The sequence below is a fragment of the Carlito syrichta genome, unplaced genomic scaffold (genome assembly GCF_000164805.1).
Source record: "Carlito syrichta isolate Samal-C Ts95f unplaced genomic scaffold, Tarsius_syrichta-2.0.1 Scaffold90601, whole genome shotgun sequence".
Classification (NCBI taxonomy): domain Eukaryota; kingdom Metazoa; phylum Chordata; class Mammalia; order Primates; family Tarsiidae; genus Carlito; species Carlito syrichta.
This window is the reverse complement of record NW_007034697.1, coordinates 6,583-29,073: the sequence shown is the minus strand read 5'-3', so window position 1 is coordinate 29,073 and position 22,491 is coordinate 6,583. Positions and strand designations below refer to the sequence as shown.

At 36.4% G+C, this 22,491-nt stretch overlaps 1 protein-coding gene across 1 annotated transcript in view; it reads left to right on the top strand.

Annotated features, from left to right (window-relative positions):
• The window catches only part of LOC103260949 (teneurin-3-like), a 50,634-nt gene extending 30,221 nt beyond the window's left edge, over window positions 1-20,413 (top strand). The window contains exons 3-4 of the mRNA XM_021712529.1: window positions 17,026-17,304; window positions 20,212-20,413. Of these exons, the coding sequence (XP_021568204.1) occupies window positions 17,026-17,304; window positions 20,212-20,216 (284 nt within the window). The 3' untranslated portion in view covers window positions 20,217-20,413. The remainder of the gene's footprint in view (window positions 1-17,025; window positions 17,305-20,211) is intronic.
• The last annotated feature ends 2,078 nt before the right edge of the window (window positions 20,414-22,491 follow it).

The following is a 22,491-nucleotide window of genomic DNA, read 5'->3' as shown; positions in this document are numbered from 1 at the left end:
CTGAATCAGAATCACCGATAAAGAGAAGAGGAAGCCGTGATGAGAAATCAACTTTGTGGTATATATAGTTAAACCTCAAATGATGATTACAGAGCAACTGGAAGTGTGTGTGTGTAAGAAGCATTACAAGGAAAACCTCAACAGAAGGCTGAAACTAAAAACGCTTGCCTATCTCAGCAAAATCTAATAGTTATAGGAAAGTGTTAGGGAAAGTAAAAGTATTCCAGAATCTCATCTCATCTGAAGAGGAAGAGGGGAAAACAGTTATGAAATACAGCTTTAGTGGAGGGAAATAATTGCTATCTTGCTTTCATGTAACAATGAAAAACATGTATTTGAATATGAATGTCAGGAAAGGGAAGGTAATCATTTATAGGGGGGAAAAAAGCACAATAGACCTACCTAATTAAGCAAAGGGGAAAAGAGAATGAATAGCAATCTGACCCGTTTAGCAAAAACAGCTCCAAGAAAGAGGAAGAAACAAGTAAAATTCACAAGTAATCATAAAACAAGATGGAAGGAATCAAATCTACTATATTACATATTACCTAAAATATAAATGTACTGAATTAGGACATAAATGATTCAATTGGTTCATAGAAGTTATTGGTATTTATAAGAAATATACTTAAAATGGTAAGAACAAATGGTTGCAAATAAATATATATTAGGTAAATATAAACAAAAAGAAAGAAAGCGAGAATGGCAGCATTAATGTCAGGAAATATGGAATTTATGATTACAAACTCTAAACAGGATAAAGAGGACCATTGAGTAGGTGATGCAAGATGCACTGTACAGAAGGATGAGTACATACTTTTAAAGTGAATCCATTAAATAATATAGTAGCTAGATTTATAAGGCAAAAATGACTAGAAGAAAAAGAAAGGTTATAACACACATGAATGGGGGATATTTTGATTTACCTCCTCCAGAATCAGGCAGATCTAAAAGGCAGAAAAAAGACAGCAGTGATATATTAATTAAAAATTTTAGCTAAGATATACATATTAAAATCTGAAACTGTCACATAGAAATGATGCCATTTAAAAAAATTCCTATGTATTAGTTGCTGAAATCAATTATGTATTTGGCCACAAAAAGAAATATAAAAAATTCAGAAAAGCAAAGATGTTGTAAGCCAAAACGTCCTATCATAAAATTATAAATAAATAGCAAAATGCTTTCTCCCTATGGGTTATGATGTCCCCTGACTATGAAAAGAAGCAATAGAAAACAATGAAAATAAAATTCTACTTCCAAAATTTGTGGGAGACAATGAAAGCCATAATCATAGAAAAAATATATTAGAATATATTTAAAGAATAAAGAGCTACAAAAAAGATAGGCACAATGTGTATGTATGTGTGTGTGTGTATATGTGTGTACATATGCATCTTAAGAAATGAATAAAATATCTGGAAAATAAACGAGACAAAACAAATTAAAAACAAACAAAAAAGCTATTTTTTAAAAAACAATGGATAAAATTAAAAAACCCCTCATGATCCTCATTAAGGAATTATTAGAACAAAATTAAGGAAAGATACTGAAAAGATTGGACAACTAAAAGGGATTTATTGCAAGCATTAAATTGGAGGAAATCTACAGAATGTATTATTTCTCAGAAAATATGATTAACCCCACATGATTTTATAACATGGAGCAAACTTGTCAAAACCAATTATTTCAGAAGAAATGAGAAAATTGATTAAAAGAAGAGTTACATAAAAGGTCCAGGCCAGGCTCATGGCTCAACCTGTAATCCTGCGCTTTAGGAAGCCAAGCTGAGTGAATTGCCTGAGCCCGCGGGTTTGAGACCTGCCTGGGCAACTTGGCGAGACCTCATCTCTACAATAAATCAAAAATTAGCTGGGCGTGGTAGCGCGTGCCTGTAGTTCGAGCTCCTTGGAAGGCTGAGGCGGAAGGATCCCCGGAGCCCAGCAGGTCGAGGCTGCAGTGGCTGGGAACGGCCATTGCACTCCAGTCTGGGAGACTGACTGAGACTCCAACTCAAAAAAAAAAAAAAAAAAAGATCTAAATGGATTCCTAGGTAAATTTTACATAACCTTCAAAGTACAACTAAGTCCAGTGTTTAAAAGCTATTCACAGTTCCCCAAAGATGGAAGCCGTCAAATTTTATACTATGAAGTTAGCATAACCTTAGCAACAAAGCTTGATCAAACTAGTACAAAAAATAAGCACTATTGGCCAGATCTTCCCAATATATGTGTGACATTTCTAAACAACTATTTGCATTTACAAATCAGCAATATATGAAAAGAATAATATACTAGGCCAAATTAATAACAGTGCTTACTAATCCTTGCTGATAACGCAAGGACTTTTCAATGTTTGGAAATCTATTAACATAATTAGATTAATAAATCAAAGCAGAAAACTATGATCTTATCAGTAGATGATTAAAAAGTTTTGAATAAAATTTAGGAACGATTCCTTATTCAAGTAAACTCACTAAGTAAAAAAAGAAGAAAAAACCACTTAAAAATGATATAATTAAGACAAGCATTCAAAAAAATTAAGCAGCATTCTGAAAGGTGAGATCACAGGACATTTCACTTAAAATCAGGAACATAGGAAGAGTTCACCTAGTCTCACAATTACTATTCAAAATTGTTTTAGATGTTTTAGCAATTGCACTAAGAAAAATATTATATATATATATATACACACATATGCATGAAAAAGTTAAAATCAATACTTTTGGAATATATATGATTGTACACATTAAAAAGACAAAGACATGTATCTCTAGAAATAAAAACAATAGAATTTGAAGTGAATTTGGAACTTGCATGAATACAGTCTAGACATATAGAAAGCACAGGCAGGAAAGCATCATAACTGAGAGTTTAGGTTCTAAGATCTAGATGACCTGTGTGTGAATCGCAGTTCTGCCTTTCACGAGCTGTCTGGCAGGTTATCTCGGCCAAGTAACTTGCTTAGACAAGTTACCTAATTTCTCTAGGCCTCAGTTTTCTTATATGCAAATTGTGCTGTAGTTCATTATGGGTAAAACGAGCTAATATATGTAAACTACTTGGAATTATGCCTGGTGTATGAAATATGCTAGTATTAAGCATTATGGCAATTATTAAGCAATAACTGGCTAAATTTGGAAATCAGGAAAAAACATCCTATCACAAGGGCAACAAACACCGTGTAATTCTTTGGAATAAGTTTTGCAAGCATGACAGGTGATCTAATATTATTCAAAGACATAAAGCAAGATCTGGATAAATAGACAGTCAGTGTTTGAGTATGGAAAGACTGCTACCATAAGAATATCGATTCTCCCAAAATTAAAGAAAATAAATGCATAAAAGTCAATACGATCAAATAAAATTTCAATAGGTTAGGGTTAATTTTAACTGGAATGAGTGATCTTAAAATTCATGTAGAGTAAGTGATCTTAAAATTTATCTTAAAATTCAAGTGATTCTCAAAACCCATATTTTCAAATGTTTGAAAATAGCCAAAACATATTTAAAAGTCAAATAGTGAGGATAAAACGACCTTAACATGGATTTTCTAAAGTGCTGTGAAGCTGCTGCGATCACATCTATATGGTATTGGCATAAATAAGACAAGTAGAGCCGTAGAATAGAAGAAAATTTCGAAAAAGATCCTAGTAGATAGGGAATTTAACATAAAACAAAAATGGTTTTTCTCTTCAGTGGGATTTGATAAATGGTGCTGGCACAACTGGTTATCCATCTGGAAGAATATAAAATTGGACCCATCTCTCTCAGCATATTCAAAAATAAATTAAGATGGATTAAAGACAAATGTAAAAAATAAAGCAATGAGAATTCTAGAAGTTAATTTGGGCGACTGAATAAGACAGGGATGACTTGAGTCATGAGTAGCAGAAATCTCCCGAAACAGTGGCTTAAACACCTGAGAGAATTAGTTTCTTACAAGACAAGAAGTCCAGAGATAAACTGTCTAGCCAGGGCTCAAAAATGTCAACCAGGGCTCAGATTCCTTGTGTCCTTTTTGCTTTGCTGTCCTTAGCTTGTGATTTTTGTCCTGTGGGTCCCCAAGTGACTGCTGTGCTTTCATATTCCTGCTGGAGTAAGAATGACCACAAAGGGAAGAAAGCCTTCTCTACGCTGGACCAGCTCATCCCCTGCCCAGACTTCTTTTTACCTCTCTTGCTTCAGAACTGCTATACATGACCATACTTAGCTGCACAAGAAGAGGAAACATGTACTGTTTTTCTTTCCAGTCTTTGTGACAGAAAGCGACAAAGAGAAAAGTAGTTGTGAAGCCATACGGTCAGTCCCAGAGTAGGAGAGACCATTCTAATGGAAACAAGAAAACTCAGAAGAAAAGAGGCTTAAATGATTATTTTTTATTTAAAACCTTTTATATGTAAATTAAAATACTCAGTATCAAAATCATTGTCTGGAGAGATTATATATTTATAATCTTTGTGACATATTTAAAATTTACATCTATAATACACTGAGTGACTTTTACAAATTGAAAACAAAAAGAAAAGCAACCCAGTGAGGAAATGGCATACCCAGACGATTCATTAAAATGATCAGTAAACATATGAAAAGGCAAGTCAGCTTCCTACAAGTGTGGGAAGGGTGATAGCTAATCCCAAATTACATTTCCCCACTGCACACCTCCTAACCTGCAGCCTCCATTGAGCATTCATGTGCCCCGCGATTTACCTAAGAAGTTCCTCCTGGCTTCTTGGTAAGCAGGAAATAAATGGAAGAGGCTACTGCAGGAGAGGTCATCCTAGGAGGAATTCTGAGTACGTTTTCAGAGACCATCTCATATGTAGAAGCTGTGCTCTAGGCTTCCTTTAGTTCTTCACTGGGATAACAACAACTTAATAGTCCTGCATGTTCATCCAGGCACCCTGCATACTGTTTTCGTGGAGACGCGTATACCGATTCTTATCAACTTCTAAACACAATGCGTTCCTAAAGTGAGGACTTCATGCACAGTTGTGAAGTTGAGGAAGAAGCAAAAGAAAAAAAAATATGGATAGCTCTTTCAAAACTCTTATGAAAGTATATGAAATAAACAACAAAAATCTATCCATAGAACTACCAAAAAGAAAAAGAAAAAAACTAAAAGAAAGAAAAGAAAAAATTGCCAAATATTCATGGAGGTTACATATGGAGAATCAGGCTGTGAAAGAAAAGCTTCCAATCTGAAATCACCAAAGGTCAATGGCAGAAAAAAAATAATAATACCTGCTTCAGAACCACAGTAGCTTAGTTCTACACTTTAGGGACTCAAGGAGAGAAGCACCTTTCAAGATGGCCAGATATCACTTGTCAATGTCCATGCAGTCCTGATGCTCAGTTTTCCTGATACTAAAGGAAATGTTAACTGTTGTGAATCATACTTTTACCCAAGGTCTTTTCTCTTCCCTTCCTCCTCCTTGGACTCTTAAGGCTATCGTTACTAGCTTTGTTTTATGTTCCATTGTACTGCCTTCTTTCTGCCTCTTTATAAACTTATATGTTTGGGAGATCTTTGAGATCCTCTAAGTCCATTCCACTGATGAGAAATACTGAGTCTCGGACATGTTAAAACGTTCACTCAAACAATAGCTGGTAAGTTACAGAGCCAGGCACTACTAGAGTCAAATCCCAATCATTTTTCTAATCTACTCTTTTATCTTTCTAATTTCCACTAGAAAATCATAGCAAAAAGCTTAGCATGTTCTTGAAAATCATCACAAACTTGAGGTAGGCAAAGATATCTTTAAAAGAATAAATATAAAAGAAAAAAATGATAAATTAGACATGTTAAAGTTCTGCTTACTAGATGATACTTTTAAGATAATTCAAAGGTAAATCATGGTCTGAAAGAAAGTGATCTATCTGTCCATTTATGATAGACATCTATCGACTTGTATCTGGAATTTAGAAAGAGCTTCTACACATCAGCAGGATACTACCACTCACCCACTAGAATGCCAGAATTTTTTTTTAAATTTTAAATATTTGGGATACAATTCGGGGTTAGGTATGCAAATGTTCATTATGCAGGTACCCTTGCTGATGAGGTATACCCCCCTTCCCTTGTCAGTTTCCCACTACTGCCAATCCCACCCCACCCCCTTCCCTGACAGTTTCCCACTCTCAATCCCTTACTTACAGTATCACAATAGTTGTTCAAGGTCCACTTATGAGTGAGAACATGCCAAAAATTAAAAAGATCCATGACACAAATACTGGTGAATAAGGAACAACTGAAACTCTTACACATTGCTGATGGGAGTGTACAATGTAAGATGGCACAACTGCTTTGAAACTGACAATTTTTCTTTATTTTTTTTTTGAGTCCGAGTCTCACTCTATCACCAAGCTGTAATCCAAATGCTGAAGTGCAGGGCCATGATCATGGCTCATCGCAGCCTTGACTTCCTGGGTTTAGGCAATTCTGCCTCAGCCTCCCAAGTGGCTGAGACTACAGATACATGCCACTATGCTCAGCAATTTTTTTTTCTTTTGTAGAAACAAGGTCTCACTGTGTTGCCTAAGCTGGTTCTTGAACTCCTGGGCTCAAGCAGTCTGCCCACCTCAGCCTCTCAAAAGGCTGGGATTTATAGGCGTGAGCCACTGTGCTGAGCCCAATTCCTTATATAAAGTTTAAAATAACATCTCCTCCTTGACCTAGCAATTCATCTAAGTATTTACACAAAGCAAATAAAAACTTACGTTCATAGCAGCTTTTTCACAATAGGCCCCAAATGGAATCACCAGGAGAACGGAAACAACACTTGTAGTATATTTATACAATAGAATACAATTTGGCGGTGCAAAAAAAATGAACTACTGATACATGCAACAAGAAAGCATCTCAAAAAACATTCTGTTAAGCAAAACGATCCAGATTATATACTGTGCAGCTCCATTTATACAAAGTTGAAGAATGGACAAAATTAATCTACAGGAAAAGATCTCAGAACAATAGTTGCCTGTAGAAGTGAGAGTTGACTGGAGACAGGAGAACTCTGTGGGCATGGCGGAGAAATGCCATGTCCTGTTTGGGGTCACGGTGGATACATCTGCTAAAACTCATGAAGGTTGTCCACTTTAGATCTGTGTATTTCACTGAATGAAAACTTAACCTAAATATTCAGCAAATGGCACACGATTTTTTTAAAAGTGCCTAAATAGTAATAATTAAAACAAAAACAAAACTAGGCATGTTCAAACAACTGTAATTGAAGATGACAAGTTTTGGGTTTGTATTTTCCCTCACCTGGCTTCAGCCTGGATGAGATTTCATCTGGTGCCGGGGGAGATTCAGACTGTCTCTAGTGAACCTTAACCACAGTCTTCTCCACTGCCATTGCACTGTAGTGTTTTGCTGGATGAAGATGTTTTGCCCGTGAAGATAGTAGCATACACAACATATCCAGGACTGTGCTGAGGAAGGAAGAATTGGTGACATATAGATGAGACCAGGGCTTTCCAAAATTTTCATCAGTTTCCAAATAGAAAAAAGACTCCTTATAAGTTCTTAGATAGACATTACTTTTGGGGAACTAGTTGTATTAATAGAACATTACTAAAATAATATGCAGTTTTTAAATGTTTCTAGTGGTCTATTCTAGATAGGTCAGAAGAATCAAATTCATATTTTTTAAATATGGAACATGAAGGTTGTACATATAACTTTAGAATGTGACTGCTAACATTGGGCAGATGTAAAACTAGTATTCATAACTCCTTTGATTAATATACTAATTCTGTGTCTCTGCACCAGTTTATTCTGCTTTGAAAGTGAAATGGAATAAATTATTTTTCTTACTCTTCTTATTTTTATTTTACTTATTTGTATTTTTTTGCATTATAAAAATATATTAACCATTCAGACATGTTTGGAATTGTGAAAGAGGAAGATTTGAGAGCCAAGAGGAAAATGCTTTTAATTTTAAAGACTGAGATTTAGTTTAGTTTTGGATGCCATTATCGTGAATAATGGGAACTGATCCTAGACTTCAAAAGAAATATGACCATATGGTCCTACCATTCAGCACTTAATGCTGCCATGAATTTCCAGTTAGACCCCAAACTTTTCATTTCCCTGGTGTTGTCCCTCACCTCTGTCAGCAGACAAAAACGAAAGGAATCTGAAACCCCTTTTCATGTTTTTCTGAAATACTGTCGCTGAGAAAACTTACTTTTGTAAGAATAGGGTTTAATAGAAAGAGACCAAAACCTGAAACATTAATCAGATCCACTGGGCTAATTACTGAAACTCCAGTTTATTACTTTTAAATATTAACTGCTTAAAATAATTCATTTAGAGATCAAAATGATTAATCCTTCTCAGTCACTATAAATGTCAGCGGCAGGATTAAAGGATTTAGATGGTCATGTTTACTCAACCTGAAATTTCTGTACTTAAAGACACAAGTTAAATAGCTCCAGTTTATCATTGTTTCATGTTAATGGCTTTCCTCTTAGCTCCCTCTTTTTGCGCCCCTGCCTGATTGTTAACTAATTTTGGCTGTTAAGTAGGCGAGGGCTTCTCTCAGGCTTGGAGGCCAACCTGCTTTGTAGATTACCTACCAGAAGGTGTGGGTAGATAGATGTAGCTTACAGCCCTCCTCAGGACACAGTGGGAGTAATCCTTTCCCCCTGCCTCGGCCTTTATTGGTCTGATGTCTCCAGCCCTCAGCTTACTACTGAACTTGTATCTGGTTCCTTGCCACGTTGCCAATTTCGGATCCACATTGTGAATCACTGCGGGGCCGCTTTAGTCGCAATTATTAAACACCTGCTGCTTTATGCCAAACCATAGGCATATTTATATCAATATCTACTGCAATTTGACTATCAGATATCAGCAGATACATTGCAGGCATATTATCATCCCCAGGTCTTGAATTGTTCTAAAGAAATGATTACTGAGTACAAAGAAGAAGCAAATTTATTTTCAGAAACTTTTTTTGATAAAAACCATTTTTAAAGTTATTTCTCGAATTACAAATGGTTGCTAAGATCACTTTTTTATTGTTGGGTCTATAAATCCCTTATGATATGGGATTAAGAGATGCTCTTTCTTTACAAGTCAGCAGACCTAATTTTTCTCATTCGGGCTACCAGACCTTCCACTCAATATTTATATGTTCATCTTCTCCTGGAGGCCACACAAATCTTATCTGGAAGAAAATACATCTTCTCCAGGGCCATTCATTCTAATCCTGCTTTCTCAGCTTGCAAATATTCCCAGGCATTTCCCTTCTCACCCATCTCATCAAGTTCACCTTAGTGCCCAGCCTCGAAGTTCCATTGAATACTATATTTGGGATGATTGCTGGAAGACACCCTGCAATGGCTTCCAATAAACTTGTGTTTTGAGGAATAAACTGGAATATATGTATGGTGTGCAGTGGTCATTTTTAGTGTCCTCTAGAAATCTGAGGTTGTCGTATGTGGTTATGGATGTTAACATATTGATAGATAAATAATGTAAGTAGCTGGCAAATATTCAGGTATTTGCACTTTATGCCTGCAATAAAATGGATGGGGAAGTTAAGATATTTAGTGGGACTTTAAGTCCATTTTTAAAAGCATAGTTTTTTGTAGGGCCTTATAAGTAAAGATTTGTACTCTCAGGCAGCTTTTTTGGGACCACTCCTGCTGCTATAGGCTTTTCTATCATCTAATAAATTCCTAGTTACTCACCAAAAAAAAAAAAAAAAAGATTTGTACTCTCACTGAAATTTCTGTTGCAAGTTCAAAAGTGGGTATTCTGTTCAGATTGTCATGTGGGAGCCAAGGCCCATAGGCCCTAAAGTTTCACTGAAAAAAAACACTACCATGCAGCAGACTGATTCATAAGAGAAAAAGCATACACATTTATTTAACATGTATACACGAGAGCTTTCAGAACAAAGACCCAAAGTTTATGGACAGCTGCATAGAAACACGATTGGACAAAAAGGGTAGGATCTAATGCTCATAGACTGGGTGGGGAAAACCAACAAGACCCATCTGTCTAGATTCTTTTTGGCCTCTCTGAGCAGCACTCTTTCCTTGTAGGTGTTGGGCAGGACCCTCTCTGGAATTGGGAAGGGTGTGTCTTATGACCTATAGTTAAATAAGGTAACTCAGCTTCTTTATGGCCAGTTTTTACATAGAGTATTTTTAAGTTTTAGGACTGGCTTTGGGGCCAAGGGGTCCTAGTTTCTATGACTTGCCTTGGGAAAGAAGGATTCTGATTTCTATGTATAGCCTTGGGGAAGAATGAGACTGAGAGACAGGAAAGCAGGAGAATGTCAGAGAAAAACTTTCCCTTCTGAGACTGCGGCTGTGGCCTCATTTGGAGGTATTTTTTGAGACCCAACACCTGATAAGTAAAGATTTGTGCCCTCATTGAAATTTCTCTCACGTGTTCTAGGATGAGTATTCTGTTCAAATGGTGACAAACTTAACACGAGAAGGTTAAAGAGTTTGGAGTGTCCTATATGCATTCAGAAATAAAGTTACACATATTTCTATTACTGTGTGTTCTTTCTTGACATTTTGCAAACACAACAAAAAAAGAAAGTCTGCATAGGAAAGCGATGCCACTGATTCCACCCGCACATAATAAGAAATGTTTGCCCAGTTTGTAGTTTTGTGTTTTGCGTGACTCGTGGAAGAATTTCATTCCATGCCTAAAGAATAAATAATTTCATTCAAGCTTACGAAAACCAAAGACAATTAGAGATTGTTTTATTCCTGTGCATGCACTTTATATTGATTCTTCCGTTCATTTTTCAACTCATTTTGGGGGGTTTGTTACTGTGGGAGAAATGAATGGTTATTAAACACCATCTATACATGATGAAAGAAAAGAGAAGGTCTGAAATGCAGGAAAACAGTTCTCCCGGATCTCTTACACTACTCCATTTCCTAGCAATAAATGAGGAAGGGGTTTAAAACCCAGCTTCCCCCAAGAAAAGGTAATAAATTAAATTTCTAATTAGCGAATAGAAACTATTAAACAGCAAATCAAGAAAATATATTTATTTTTTAAAAAAGAAGATGGACTGTACTTTTTCTTTATGATTTTTAAAAAACGTATTGGAATAATTATCATGAAAAATAAAAATGGAAAACCATCAAATAGAAAATTACTAATTTCCATTATTTATAATCCCTTCTAATTGATATGAATACTTCCTCACTTTTATTCATACTCAAACCATAAGTACTTATATAGTCTATTGGTTCTTTCTTTGTTTCCGAAATGGCATGATACTGAAACTTGCATTTTTTAAATTTCAAATTTATATGAATGGGCTTCCCTCCAGATATGAAGGGATGAGTCCAAACTCATTCTTTATGCTAGCCTCACAGTGTTCCATAGCACAGATATATAACTTTTTCAGCCAATCTCTTTCTGGCAAACATTCAGGTTATATAAAGTTTTGCAACCATACTGTATCAAGTAAGCATTTTGTATGTTTACAATCAGGCGATTTTATTTCTATAGGCTATAATCCTAAAGGTTGAGTTTCTGAGCTAAGGAGTATTCCTGTTTTCAATAGAAAAATATTTTATAAGGAATCAAACAGCATAATAGAAGGAAAAGAAAAAATGATGGAATAAAATGTTAACAAATTTGCGTAGCAGACCCACAGAATCAACTCTTTTTAAAGGAACAGTGATTCTTGTTTGTCCCCTAAATTTCATTAATGAACTGTATTTGAATTCCTCGTTGTAAATTCCAGGCCCTACTGAAGTATAGAAAAGAGAATCAACAGATAATAATAAGTGTTGGTGTGGATGTACAGAAATTAAACCTCTCATACACTGCTAGTGTTAATATGAAATGATGCAGTCACCGTGGAAAACTGTCTGATAGTTCTTCAAAAGGTTAAGCATAAGAGTTACTGTATGACCCAGTAATTCCTCTTCTGGGTGTACGCCCAAGAGAAATGAAAGCATATGTATACACAAAAACTGGTGCACAAATGTTCCTAGAAGCATTTTCATAATAGCCAAAAGTGGAAACAGCTCAGCTGTTCATTAACTGACAAATAGTCAGTAAAATGTGGTATGTCCATTCATACAATGGAATGTTATTCAACAATAAAAAATAACGAAGTCCTGATGCATGCTACATGAATGGATGAACTTTGATAACATTGTGTTAAATGAAAGAAGTCATTCACAAAAGATCACATATTGTAGCATCTCTTTTCATTTTTATTTTTTATTTTTTTTGAGTCAAAGTCTCACTCTGTTGTCTAGGCTGTAGTGCATGCTCATGGCTATCGCAGCCTCAACCTCAGCCTTCCAGTAGCTGGAACTACAGGCGCGCACTCTCATGCCCGGCTTGTTTTTTGATTTTTTGTGGAGACGAGGCCTCACCAAGTTGTGTATGCTAGTCTCGAACCCCTGAGCTCAGGCAGTCCTCTTGCCTTGGCCTCCCAAAGTGCTGGAGTTACAGGCTTGAGCCACCACACCCGGCTGATCTTGTTTATTTTAAATGTCCAGAATAGGAAATCTATAGACACAATAGTTTAGTTGTTACCTAGGGCTGGGAGGGGCTACGGGGAAGAGGAAAGTGAGCAGTCGCTAATAATTGGTAGGAGGTTTCTTTTGGGGATGAGAAAATATTCTAAAATTGATTGTGGTCATAGTTGCAGAACTCTATGAATATGCTAAAAACCTTAAATTATATACTAAAAATGGGTATGTTATATGGTGTGTCAGGTAGATTTCAATAAAGCTATTTTTCTTTTTTTTAAAGAAGAGGGCAGCCCCCTCGGGTCACCTCCCACTGTGGGAGCTTTTCTGTCCTCTCAATAAATCCTGCTTTAAAAAATATATAAATAAATAAAAATAAAAAATAAAAGAAGAAGAAATAAGTGAGGGAGAGAGAGAGAAAGCCAAATCTAGACATTAGAGGGGAGAGAATGCCCTTCCCCTAAGGTGCCAAAGTCATCCCATGTAGCTCTGAGACTCATCCTTTATGTAGAATGTTTTCCCATTCACCTCACATAAGTAGATAGGAGATGTGTTGTCTGTTTGTGAACATTGCTCTGATTGCGACTCTGAAATATCCCTTTCTGCTCTATGTTGTAGACACTACGAGAAGAAGGCCACGTAGCCAGCCCATTTTTCTTATTCCCTTTTATTAAAGAGGTAGCTGTGCTGTGTGCCAACCTCATTTGAAGTATTTGTCTTTATACTCTCCTTTCCACTTTGTCACATATCCTCACTATTTTTTTTTTTTTAATGTGAACTTCAAAAAAAGATACAACCTGCCTAGGTTGTGTTTATTCATTTTTTCTTTTATAGATTTTCAGATTTATGAGTGTCATAAAACAAAAATGCCTAATCGAATCCAAACTAGCCTTGCCTTTTAATCACAATGAATTCCATCCTCAGGTATACTTTGTTCTTGCTACAATTTATTGTTTTGGTCGTGTTTCAAATTGTAATGGGAAGCTCTGTTGTTGGCTCTGCTGATCAAGGTTACCAAAATTCAACGTTCAGGAGATACTTATTTTGCCAGTCCTGGCCAAACACAATAACTACAAAGACAGTAAAAGACAAAGAATGAAATAAGAGAATGGGATTAGAATTATTGCGAACAGCACAAGACCTTTCCAATCTGAATAAACCGTGGAAGATAAGAATAAAGTGCTTGTTCCTTGAAGCCAATGCTGACTTTCAGCAGGATTGTCCCGTGTTCTGCCTGGTTCCAGAGGTGTCTCAGCTGCCTTGTCCTGCCTGTCTCTTTCCACTTCTCTGCTTTGTCATAAAGCCTTCCTCCCAAGGAGCCCAGTCCAGCCCCCCGCCACCTCCTCCATAGCTCAGCCAACTGTTTCTTCTCCCAGTCAGGTACCTTTCTTGTCTCCATCTTCCCTGTACTTGTCAAAACCACAGATGTTTTCCATAAGTATAGCATATCTTGCTAAATATTGCTAGGTTGTGGGAAATAATCTAATAGACTAATTTATTCAATTTTAAGTTTAGATCTCCCCAGGGATGTATGCATTAAAACAAGAGGTCCTAAAAACAAAATTTCTTAACCAATAGGAAGAACTGACAATAAAATCTGAAGCACTGAGGCAGGTCTGGAGTAGGGAAATTTTTGAATAAAGGCAATTACTTAAGTAAAAGCCAACTTTAGTTGTGATGTTGCTATTTGAAACTGACTTGAAAATGATTCTCTCCCCACCCTCAAGTTATACATTTCTCTATGATTATTAATTGTGTTTGCCAAGGTATTTATTTTTTAAGCCATTTTTCATTTAGCTCTTCTTTATACTAGTCATATTTACATAAACCATCTCCTAAACCAAGTCACGACAGCTCTAAAAGATGAAAAAATAGTGTTAAAATGATTGAACAGAGCTAGAGAATAGCTTTAACCTTGGTCCATCTGAGGCTAAGTTTAGTTTTCTCTCCTAGGGGAAACAAAAACAAACTTTTAGTTCAGTAAGGAACTCTAACAGACTCCTGCTGCTGTGCTTGCTTTTTCGCTTGCATTTAGAAACAGCATTCAAGAGTTTGGTCACTGTGAGACTCTGACTCCAAAATGTCTGATGTTTATGGAGTTTGGGGCACACGTATCAATTCATGGAGACAGTGTGCTACATATTTGGTTGCAAAGTGAACTGTGTTTACATACCTGGATAACAAATAAAGATTGTACTGTTCTGCTTTCTTTCACCTCATAGATTTTTGCATCAAGAGGCAATAGTGTGCAAAGTCAATAACTTGGAAAATGTTTCAAGTTACCTTGCTGAGATGAGAAAAGGAGTTCTTACTGTCTTTTAATTTCTCTCTTCGTTTCATTCTTAAGTGTGGCCACCTCCCAAAACAGAGGGAAGATGCAGAGAATCTTAGCACTGATTTTTCTTTTTCTTTTCTTTTTTTTTTTTTTGAGTTGGAGTCTCACTGTCGCCCAGACTGGAGTGCAGTGGCCGCTCCCCGCCACCGCAGCCTCGACCCGCTGGGCTCCAGCGATCCTTCCGCCTCAGCCTTCCAAGGAGCTGGAACTACAGGCGCGCACTACCACGCCCGGCTCATTTTTGATTTATTGTAGAGATGAGGTCTCGCTGCCCAGGTGGGTCTCGAACCCGCGGGCTCAGGCAATCCACTCACCTCAGCCACAGAGCCTGGCTTGATTTTTCTCACGTTAAAAATTATTTTGTGTTCTTATTTTGAAAAATCAGTACGTTTAATGGTAATACTGAAATGTTTGCATCCTTCTCCCATTTTAAATGTGACATGTAAATAGCAGCAGGTGAGCACTTCCCTAGCAATTCCATTGACTGACATTACCCATGACATTGACCTTGTTTAGATTCACTTTTATAAGTACAATCTGCACTAATTCTTTTAAAATACTGATAATACTGTGCCTTACCTCAGAGAGCTTGCCCACCTTCTCACTATTCAACAAGCAGCTGAACTCCAGTTTCTCTCTCTCTCTTTTTTTGACACACTTTTTGGTCCAGATCCTTATTCACATCTCTCTGATCAGCACAGTTTGATTTGCAGCTAATTGTAGCAACTGATTTTCATTATTTATGAGTGTCATTGTCGGAATCCATTTGGAAGTCTGACCGAGATAAAGCTGATTCTAACTTCTGATATGACCACAGCAATAAAGCAATTAACCACACTAGTTAAAATGTGCTGAGGCCTGGAGGGTGCTAATATCGTTACAACCCAGTATTTACTACAATGTCCATTAGGTGTGATTTATTTCTTAGAAGAGTCAACATGTTATCATTTTATCACAAATAATTTATAACACCCTCTTTTAAAAAATATGATGTATGTTTCTCATGTCAGCCTATTAGCTTAAAAATGTTCATGTATTGAAAAGATACAAGTTGGAAAATAAAAACTATGAGTAATATAAATGCTTAATATTCTTAAAAGGTTTGATTATGAGGTAGTAGCACTTAAATCAGTCTCCATATACTATTATCCTTTACGTGTATTTGATTCTGGTTGGTACCTAAATCTGAAACTACCATGTCAACAAGACACAAGAAATGGAAGAGCCGTATATAAACATCCTTCAAGCAAATACTTCTCTCTCTCTTCTCATCCATAGTATCATAAAACATATGTGAAACTTCAAGAGTAAATACAGGATTGGAAAAGTCATTAATAACAGCAGTCATTTTAAAGTGTCACCTAATTTAAACACTTTTGCTTTAAGTTATTGCAGTGTCATGAGTTTTATTATGCTCAATTTATTAGTAAAGGCCTGCAGAGTTCACAGCCATTTATTTTTCAGGGAACTTGATTTTGTCATTAATTTTTAAATACGTAATACTACCATTTTATTTTTAGAGTGACTTTATTTGCAAAAATCGGTTTACTCTGATCAATACATATGTTTTCAGATGTTTATTAAAGTAAAAGTCCAGAAAGTCAAAGATATCCAAAATGTACTTGAAATTTTTGAGACCTTGCATCCCCAAATTCAGTGTGTTTACACACACACACTATATGTTTATATTGTTTGCTAAGTTAAGGTGGGATGATATCGTGAAACTGACCAAGCTTCTGTTTCTACCTTATGAGTAACATTCTTGAGAGAAACCTTTTTTTCTTCCAAAAGAGTGACATCTGGGTGGAAAAATCCTACAGTTAAGGTCTAAAGACAGGACCCAGAGAATAATTCTGACAATTTCTATTACTTCACAAGTCTGCTAAGTAAAATTCTATCATTGGTCACTAATCCTTTTCCTGGGTTGAGTTTTCATGGTCGGTTGCCACCTTATTTGCCTTCTCTCTGGAGGTGCTTGTGGGCTTAAATAGTTGACAGAGGAACTTGAAGTTTGGGCCCTGACCACCCTCCTGTAACTGTACCCCCTTGACTGTAGGCCATGCAAAGCTGATGTCAACACCTGGTGCTGATAGCGGGAAAAGCCTGAATGCTTGAGTGTTTATTTCAGAGACTTTCTTTTAAAAGAGTAAAAATAAATAAAAATAACTCTAAACATATACTCACTAGTTGTTATCTTTTTTTCCCCCTAATTAGGACAGAATTTTACCCTAAGGCAGTTAGGCGTTTGCGAACCAGCAACTCGAAGAGGACTGGCATTTTGTGCAGAAATGGGGCTCCCCCACAGAGGCTACTCTATCAGTGCAGGGTCAGATGCTGATACTGAAAATGAAGCAGTGATGTCCCCAGAGCATGCCATGAGACTTTGGGGCAGGGGGGTCAAATCGGGCCGCAGTTCCTGCCTGTCAAGTCGGTCCAACTCAGCCCTCACCCTGACAGACACGGAGCATGAAAACAAGTCCGACAGTGAGAATGGTAAGTTTCATTTTTTGCTTTATAATTTTGGCGTTCAGTGCTTCTGTCTGTTTTGATTGACCCTGGAGGCATGTTTACCTTCCTTTCTTCTTCTCATCCTTCTTTCTTTTTCTTTCCTATTCATTTCTTTTTGTCTTAATGCAGTGGAACCCAAGAAATACCTTTGAATAATGCATTTTTTTCCTGGAAAAAAAAAATCAATATTTGACATCAGATTGTTAAATTAAGCAAGCAGTCTATGATGTGTTAGCTATAGTTTTGAAAAACAATTTAATCATGTACCAAAAAAAAAAAAAAAAAAAGATTAGCACTGACTTATCTTGGACTGTGTCACCTGTTGTCCTCTGTGGAGTAGCAAATCAAGTGTTGATAAAGTTTACCCCAGAGCCATCTCGCAATCAAAGATGTCTTTGTAGATTCCTCTTGAAGATATCTCAAAGAAGTTGCAGAATCTTAGAATGGATGATTGAACACACAGAATAGTTTATTAACAGGGCTCAAGTGATTGAAGAACAAATTTGATCATGCTTTAAACTTACTAAATGATGAGAGCAATTGCAATCTTGGTAGAGAGGGGGAGTGTGTCCTTTGATGTGGGTTGCGGACTGGATTACTATTAAATCCACACACAAAAATTGGATTTTAAGATATCCAAATAACTGCTTTATATGTTGTAAGAAAATGACTTTCTAAATTATTGAGACTTTTTTCCTGTTGCCTGTGCAGGATAATTTTTTTTAAGCAGTTAATTCATATGCAATAATAAATTTTAAAGAAAACATAATTTCTAGTAAGTGCTGCTTCTAGGAAGAATTGGAGCATTAGCACCAATGCACCAGAAAACAAAAATCATCTCTCTTTTAGCTTTTAATATTAGCAAGTGCACTTGCTCCTTCAGTCTAGTTATTAATGCTATGCAAAAGCAAAGAGAAAATTAAAGTGGGAGAATTGCATGGCATTTGAAAAGAAAAATGGTTGTCTTATCAATGACATTTCAGTTGTATTGTTTACTGGGCACTTTGTCAGCTTTGCTTTGTAACAGGAAAGCAGATCTATTGTTGGCTTTCAAGCCAGCTAAGTCACGGCATGAAGTGGTACCTAGTGCCTCCCACTGCTGAGGAGTTGTTGACTTTCTATTCACGAAAAAAAGTCAAATGTAACCCACACAGTTTCTTATCTTATGTAGAATACTTTAGTGCATTCAAAGGAAGTCAAGATCAATTGATAACATAGACTCAAGATCTTCATATTGGAAGTGTCCATTCTTGGAGGCTGGCTTTAGTCCAATCCAAAAGAAGAAACAGGACAATTATTTAGACAGAATGGGTCTTAGAATCAGGCTGCCAACATTTCTCCCAGTGAATCCATTCACCTCACAAACGCCTGTGTTTCTACCAGTTTTCGTAGTGGATTCACAAGTCACTAAACTTAAATACGTGCGATTTGGTATAAATATTGCTTCCCGTCCAGCTGCACTTCACAGAATACTCCTTGAACAGTCACAGGTACAACGGTTATATTCAAATGTAGCACCCGGCGTTTTATTTTCTTCAAATACACAATAAAATTTGTGATATTTATTGAAAAGGGTAGAATGGAACAGGAAAATAGCATCAGTTCTGATTATCTGCATCATAGATGGTCCATAGCCATACCCACTAAATATTTTTCACATTGAGTCATTTTGCCCTTTAAACCAAAACCTTTGTGGCATCTTTCTCTTTCTTTAAAAACACACATATCTTGGTATGGTCTCTGTATTGGTAAAATATAAATTACATTTTTTGTTTTTTAATTATATATCTGCCATGAAACTGTCTCATAGTGAATTCCCAAACATATATTGTATCTATTTCTTTTCAGAAAATATGCAACTACAGACTTTGTAACCGTTAGTTAACAGTGCATAATATCTGAATGTTTGGAAGGAGAGGAGGAAGGCTTGTGAGTTTTTCACACCACTCCTCTCTCCATTTACATGGATTATTATTAACCAGAGGAGGGATGCATTTACCCGGGAATCTCCTAGACCTTGTTCTTAGAGTGGCATAAAGGCAAGAAAAGTTGCACTCTCATTTCGCCAAGTGGTGGGTAGGAACAGAATGAAGAGAGGCAGGGAGAGAGCTTCAGGGCCTTGCCTTGAAATTTGGAACATTTGACAACGTTTGTTGCGAGTGAACAGGTCAGCCAAGTTAAGAGGATAAAGTGTCAGAAGCAATGTTTGTTGAGCTGGCCAAAGTGATGACTTACACTTGTGTTTACTCTTTTTCCAAGGTTTGACTGCGGTTGTTTCTTTAAACAACATTTTGATGGTCTAAGAATTTCCAATGAGAGCAGTTTAAGGACAGAAACAAAAGAGGAAATAAAATAGATGTGCTGTCTTGATGAATACTGGTTATTCGTATATTTAAGACATATGTCCATAGGAACTTTTCAGATTAATTTATTTGTTGTGAAATTTCAGTGATTACTCAAAAAGAACAAGATTTTATTTAAAGTAATTAATTACATTAACATATATGAACACATAATTTTCTGAAGTATTTAGCAGATCTTATAATTTTGAATTGTGGGATTAAACAAGAGCAGTGAGGATTTTGTTTTCCTGATATAAAAAATTATGTTTTTTTTTCTTAAGCTGGGTTATAATAGGAACTAAAATTTGCAATCATGCATAATTTCTTCTAACATCTTCATAAACAATATTCTCAAAAGTAATACATATTTGTACTTTTATTACTACTTCTAGTCAAATAGTTCTAATATCAAGTTACTAAACTAATTCAATTCTACTCTCCTCTGGTATTGTAAATTGCTCTAGCTTTAAAAGTTATTGATTTTCTGGTTATATTTTCCTTTGACACTTCAATTTTTTTCATTGTTTAATTTTATTCATTTTTGTACTAGCTTGAGATATGTCCTTGAAAGTTCTATTATATCACGAAAGGTCGAAATGAAAAGGACATTGGTAAAATAACTCACCAAAGGAAAACTAATTTAAGAACCAGACACTGATGTATTTTCATCTGGTTTAATGTGGGATTTTTTTCCCGACTGTTTTCATTATTTGAAATAACTGTGAATGAGACTGTTTTCCCCAGAAAAAAAATGTAATTCAACATTTGTAAAATTATGCAAGCTGGGTGCCTGATGTTCTAGTTACAACTTCAAAGAAGAATTTAGTCACTAAAAGGGATTAGATTTCATTTATTTATTGATAAAGAGGCCAACAGTTCAAGTTAAGAAGACGCTAGAACTGCTGTGAGGCTAATGAAATTTTGATGGCCTGGGTATCCCGCAAGAGTAAGAGAACATTCGGACCATGTCACACGGCTCCATGTTAGCAGAGATTCAAAACAAGTGATAAGATTTATTCTTTTGCAAAACTAACTCTTCATCAACCATGGGGATTTGAAGTTAAAATAAATTTTGAGAAAAAAAAGATTTGTCACAACACTTTAAATTTTATATGTAATTCCAAATGTTAATCTTGTTCCAAATTAAGAAAATGGAAGAAGTCCTTTCTTGACGTATTAATTGTTGTGGTGTCGTTATTGTAAGTCAGCTACCAAACATCAGGCTGAATACTGGAGGGGCAGTGATTTGGGACCACCTATTAACAGCAGTTTGAGGAAGCGGTTGAAAGGTTACAAAATAAATGCGATGGGGCACCCTCCTCAAAGGTAAAATTATCAGTATGTTCTGGATTATTTTAGGCATCTTGACTGTCTCTGATGTGTTGTTAAAAGATCCCTGACTGAATTCCCATGATCCAGCTTTGCAAGTACTGTAATCTGATCTCAATTCCAAATTATCTATTTAAACGTCAGGAACAAAGGGCTTTTTTCTTTTTAATCCAAACATCAATCTTGAAGCTTTAAAAATGTTTTCATGGAGAGTAACTTGGAGTGTCAAGTGATGTGCAGGAAATCCAACGAAGGGTAAGGGCCTTGTGTGCATCAAGACAATGGGACAATGAAGATATTTAGCAAAGAAGTTTAAGTGGAAAAAAATAGCATAAAGTTGGTTTTGTGCTATAAATGCATAAGTAAGATAAATAAAATTTTGCACATGCATCATTTTCTAGAAAAAGCTAAGCCTATATTTGTCATCCAGCAGTGAGGTATGTCAGTAGAAGTTCCTGTATTTAGAATCACATTGGTCAGGGTTCAAATTCTTTCATTCATCCCATAAGACTGTTTCCTCCTGAATCACCCAGAGTGGAAGTTCTTCTCTTTTCTGTCTGTTCACTACTTGGCCTGTTGTGCTGCTAATTCCAGAGGTGTGGTCCTCTCCTCCTGGAGGTCCCTCATCTCGCTCTGTATCCTCGCCTCTTCAACTTCTTAGTGCCTCTTGGAAAAAGATGACCTTTGATGTCAGACGGATTAGGAGTTGGCACTACTCTTCCACCTCATCATGACTTGGGACCTCAAGAGCCTACATGGAGGGCAGTTGCTAAGAACGTGCTGTCCAGAGGCAGGCCACCTAGTTTTGCATGGACACCACCACCTCCCAGCTGCGTGACCTTCAGCCAATCAATTAACCTTCCCATGCTACAGTTTCCATATGGATAAAATAAGGATAATAGTAAATAGTGTGCAGTCCTATGAGGATAGGGCTGTTATGAGGATTAATGAAATGAGTTTAGGAACATATTATGCTTAGAACAGTGCCTGGCGTCTAGTGAGTTCCAAGTAGGTGTGTGCTCTTCTTATTAGTTCTAAAAGGAAGACAACTATATCTCCTCCTTAAGTGGTTATGAAGATTAACTTAAATAAACAATATCAAGTGCCTCCATAGTTTTGACCCACAATAAATGTCCCTTCTCTTTTCTCCTCCTCTTCTCTCTTACCTTCCTCTCTCCCATCCATATTAGTCAAGTTCTTGTGCTTTTGGCAAGATGAGGGATAACTCATGGTCTCCTCCAGAAAAGGCACTGATAATCTGCACAGCCTGGAATTTCTGTCACCATTTATTGACTCTCTTATTTTCCTCCAAAACCCCACATCCTTTTTAATTTACTGTAATTAAATGAATGTACATTGAATGGTGCTGATAATTAGTCTGATGGCTGTAGACTTCAAAGACTGTAACATGCTCCTTCCCCTCCTGGCCAAAGGAAATTTCAAAAGTAGTGTTTCCCTCAAAGGCATGTTACTTAGACAGCCAGTCAATTAAAAGGCAATT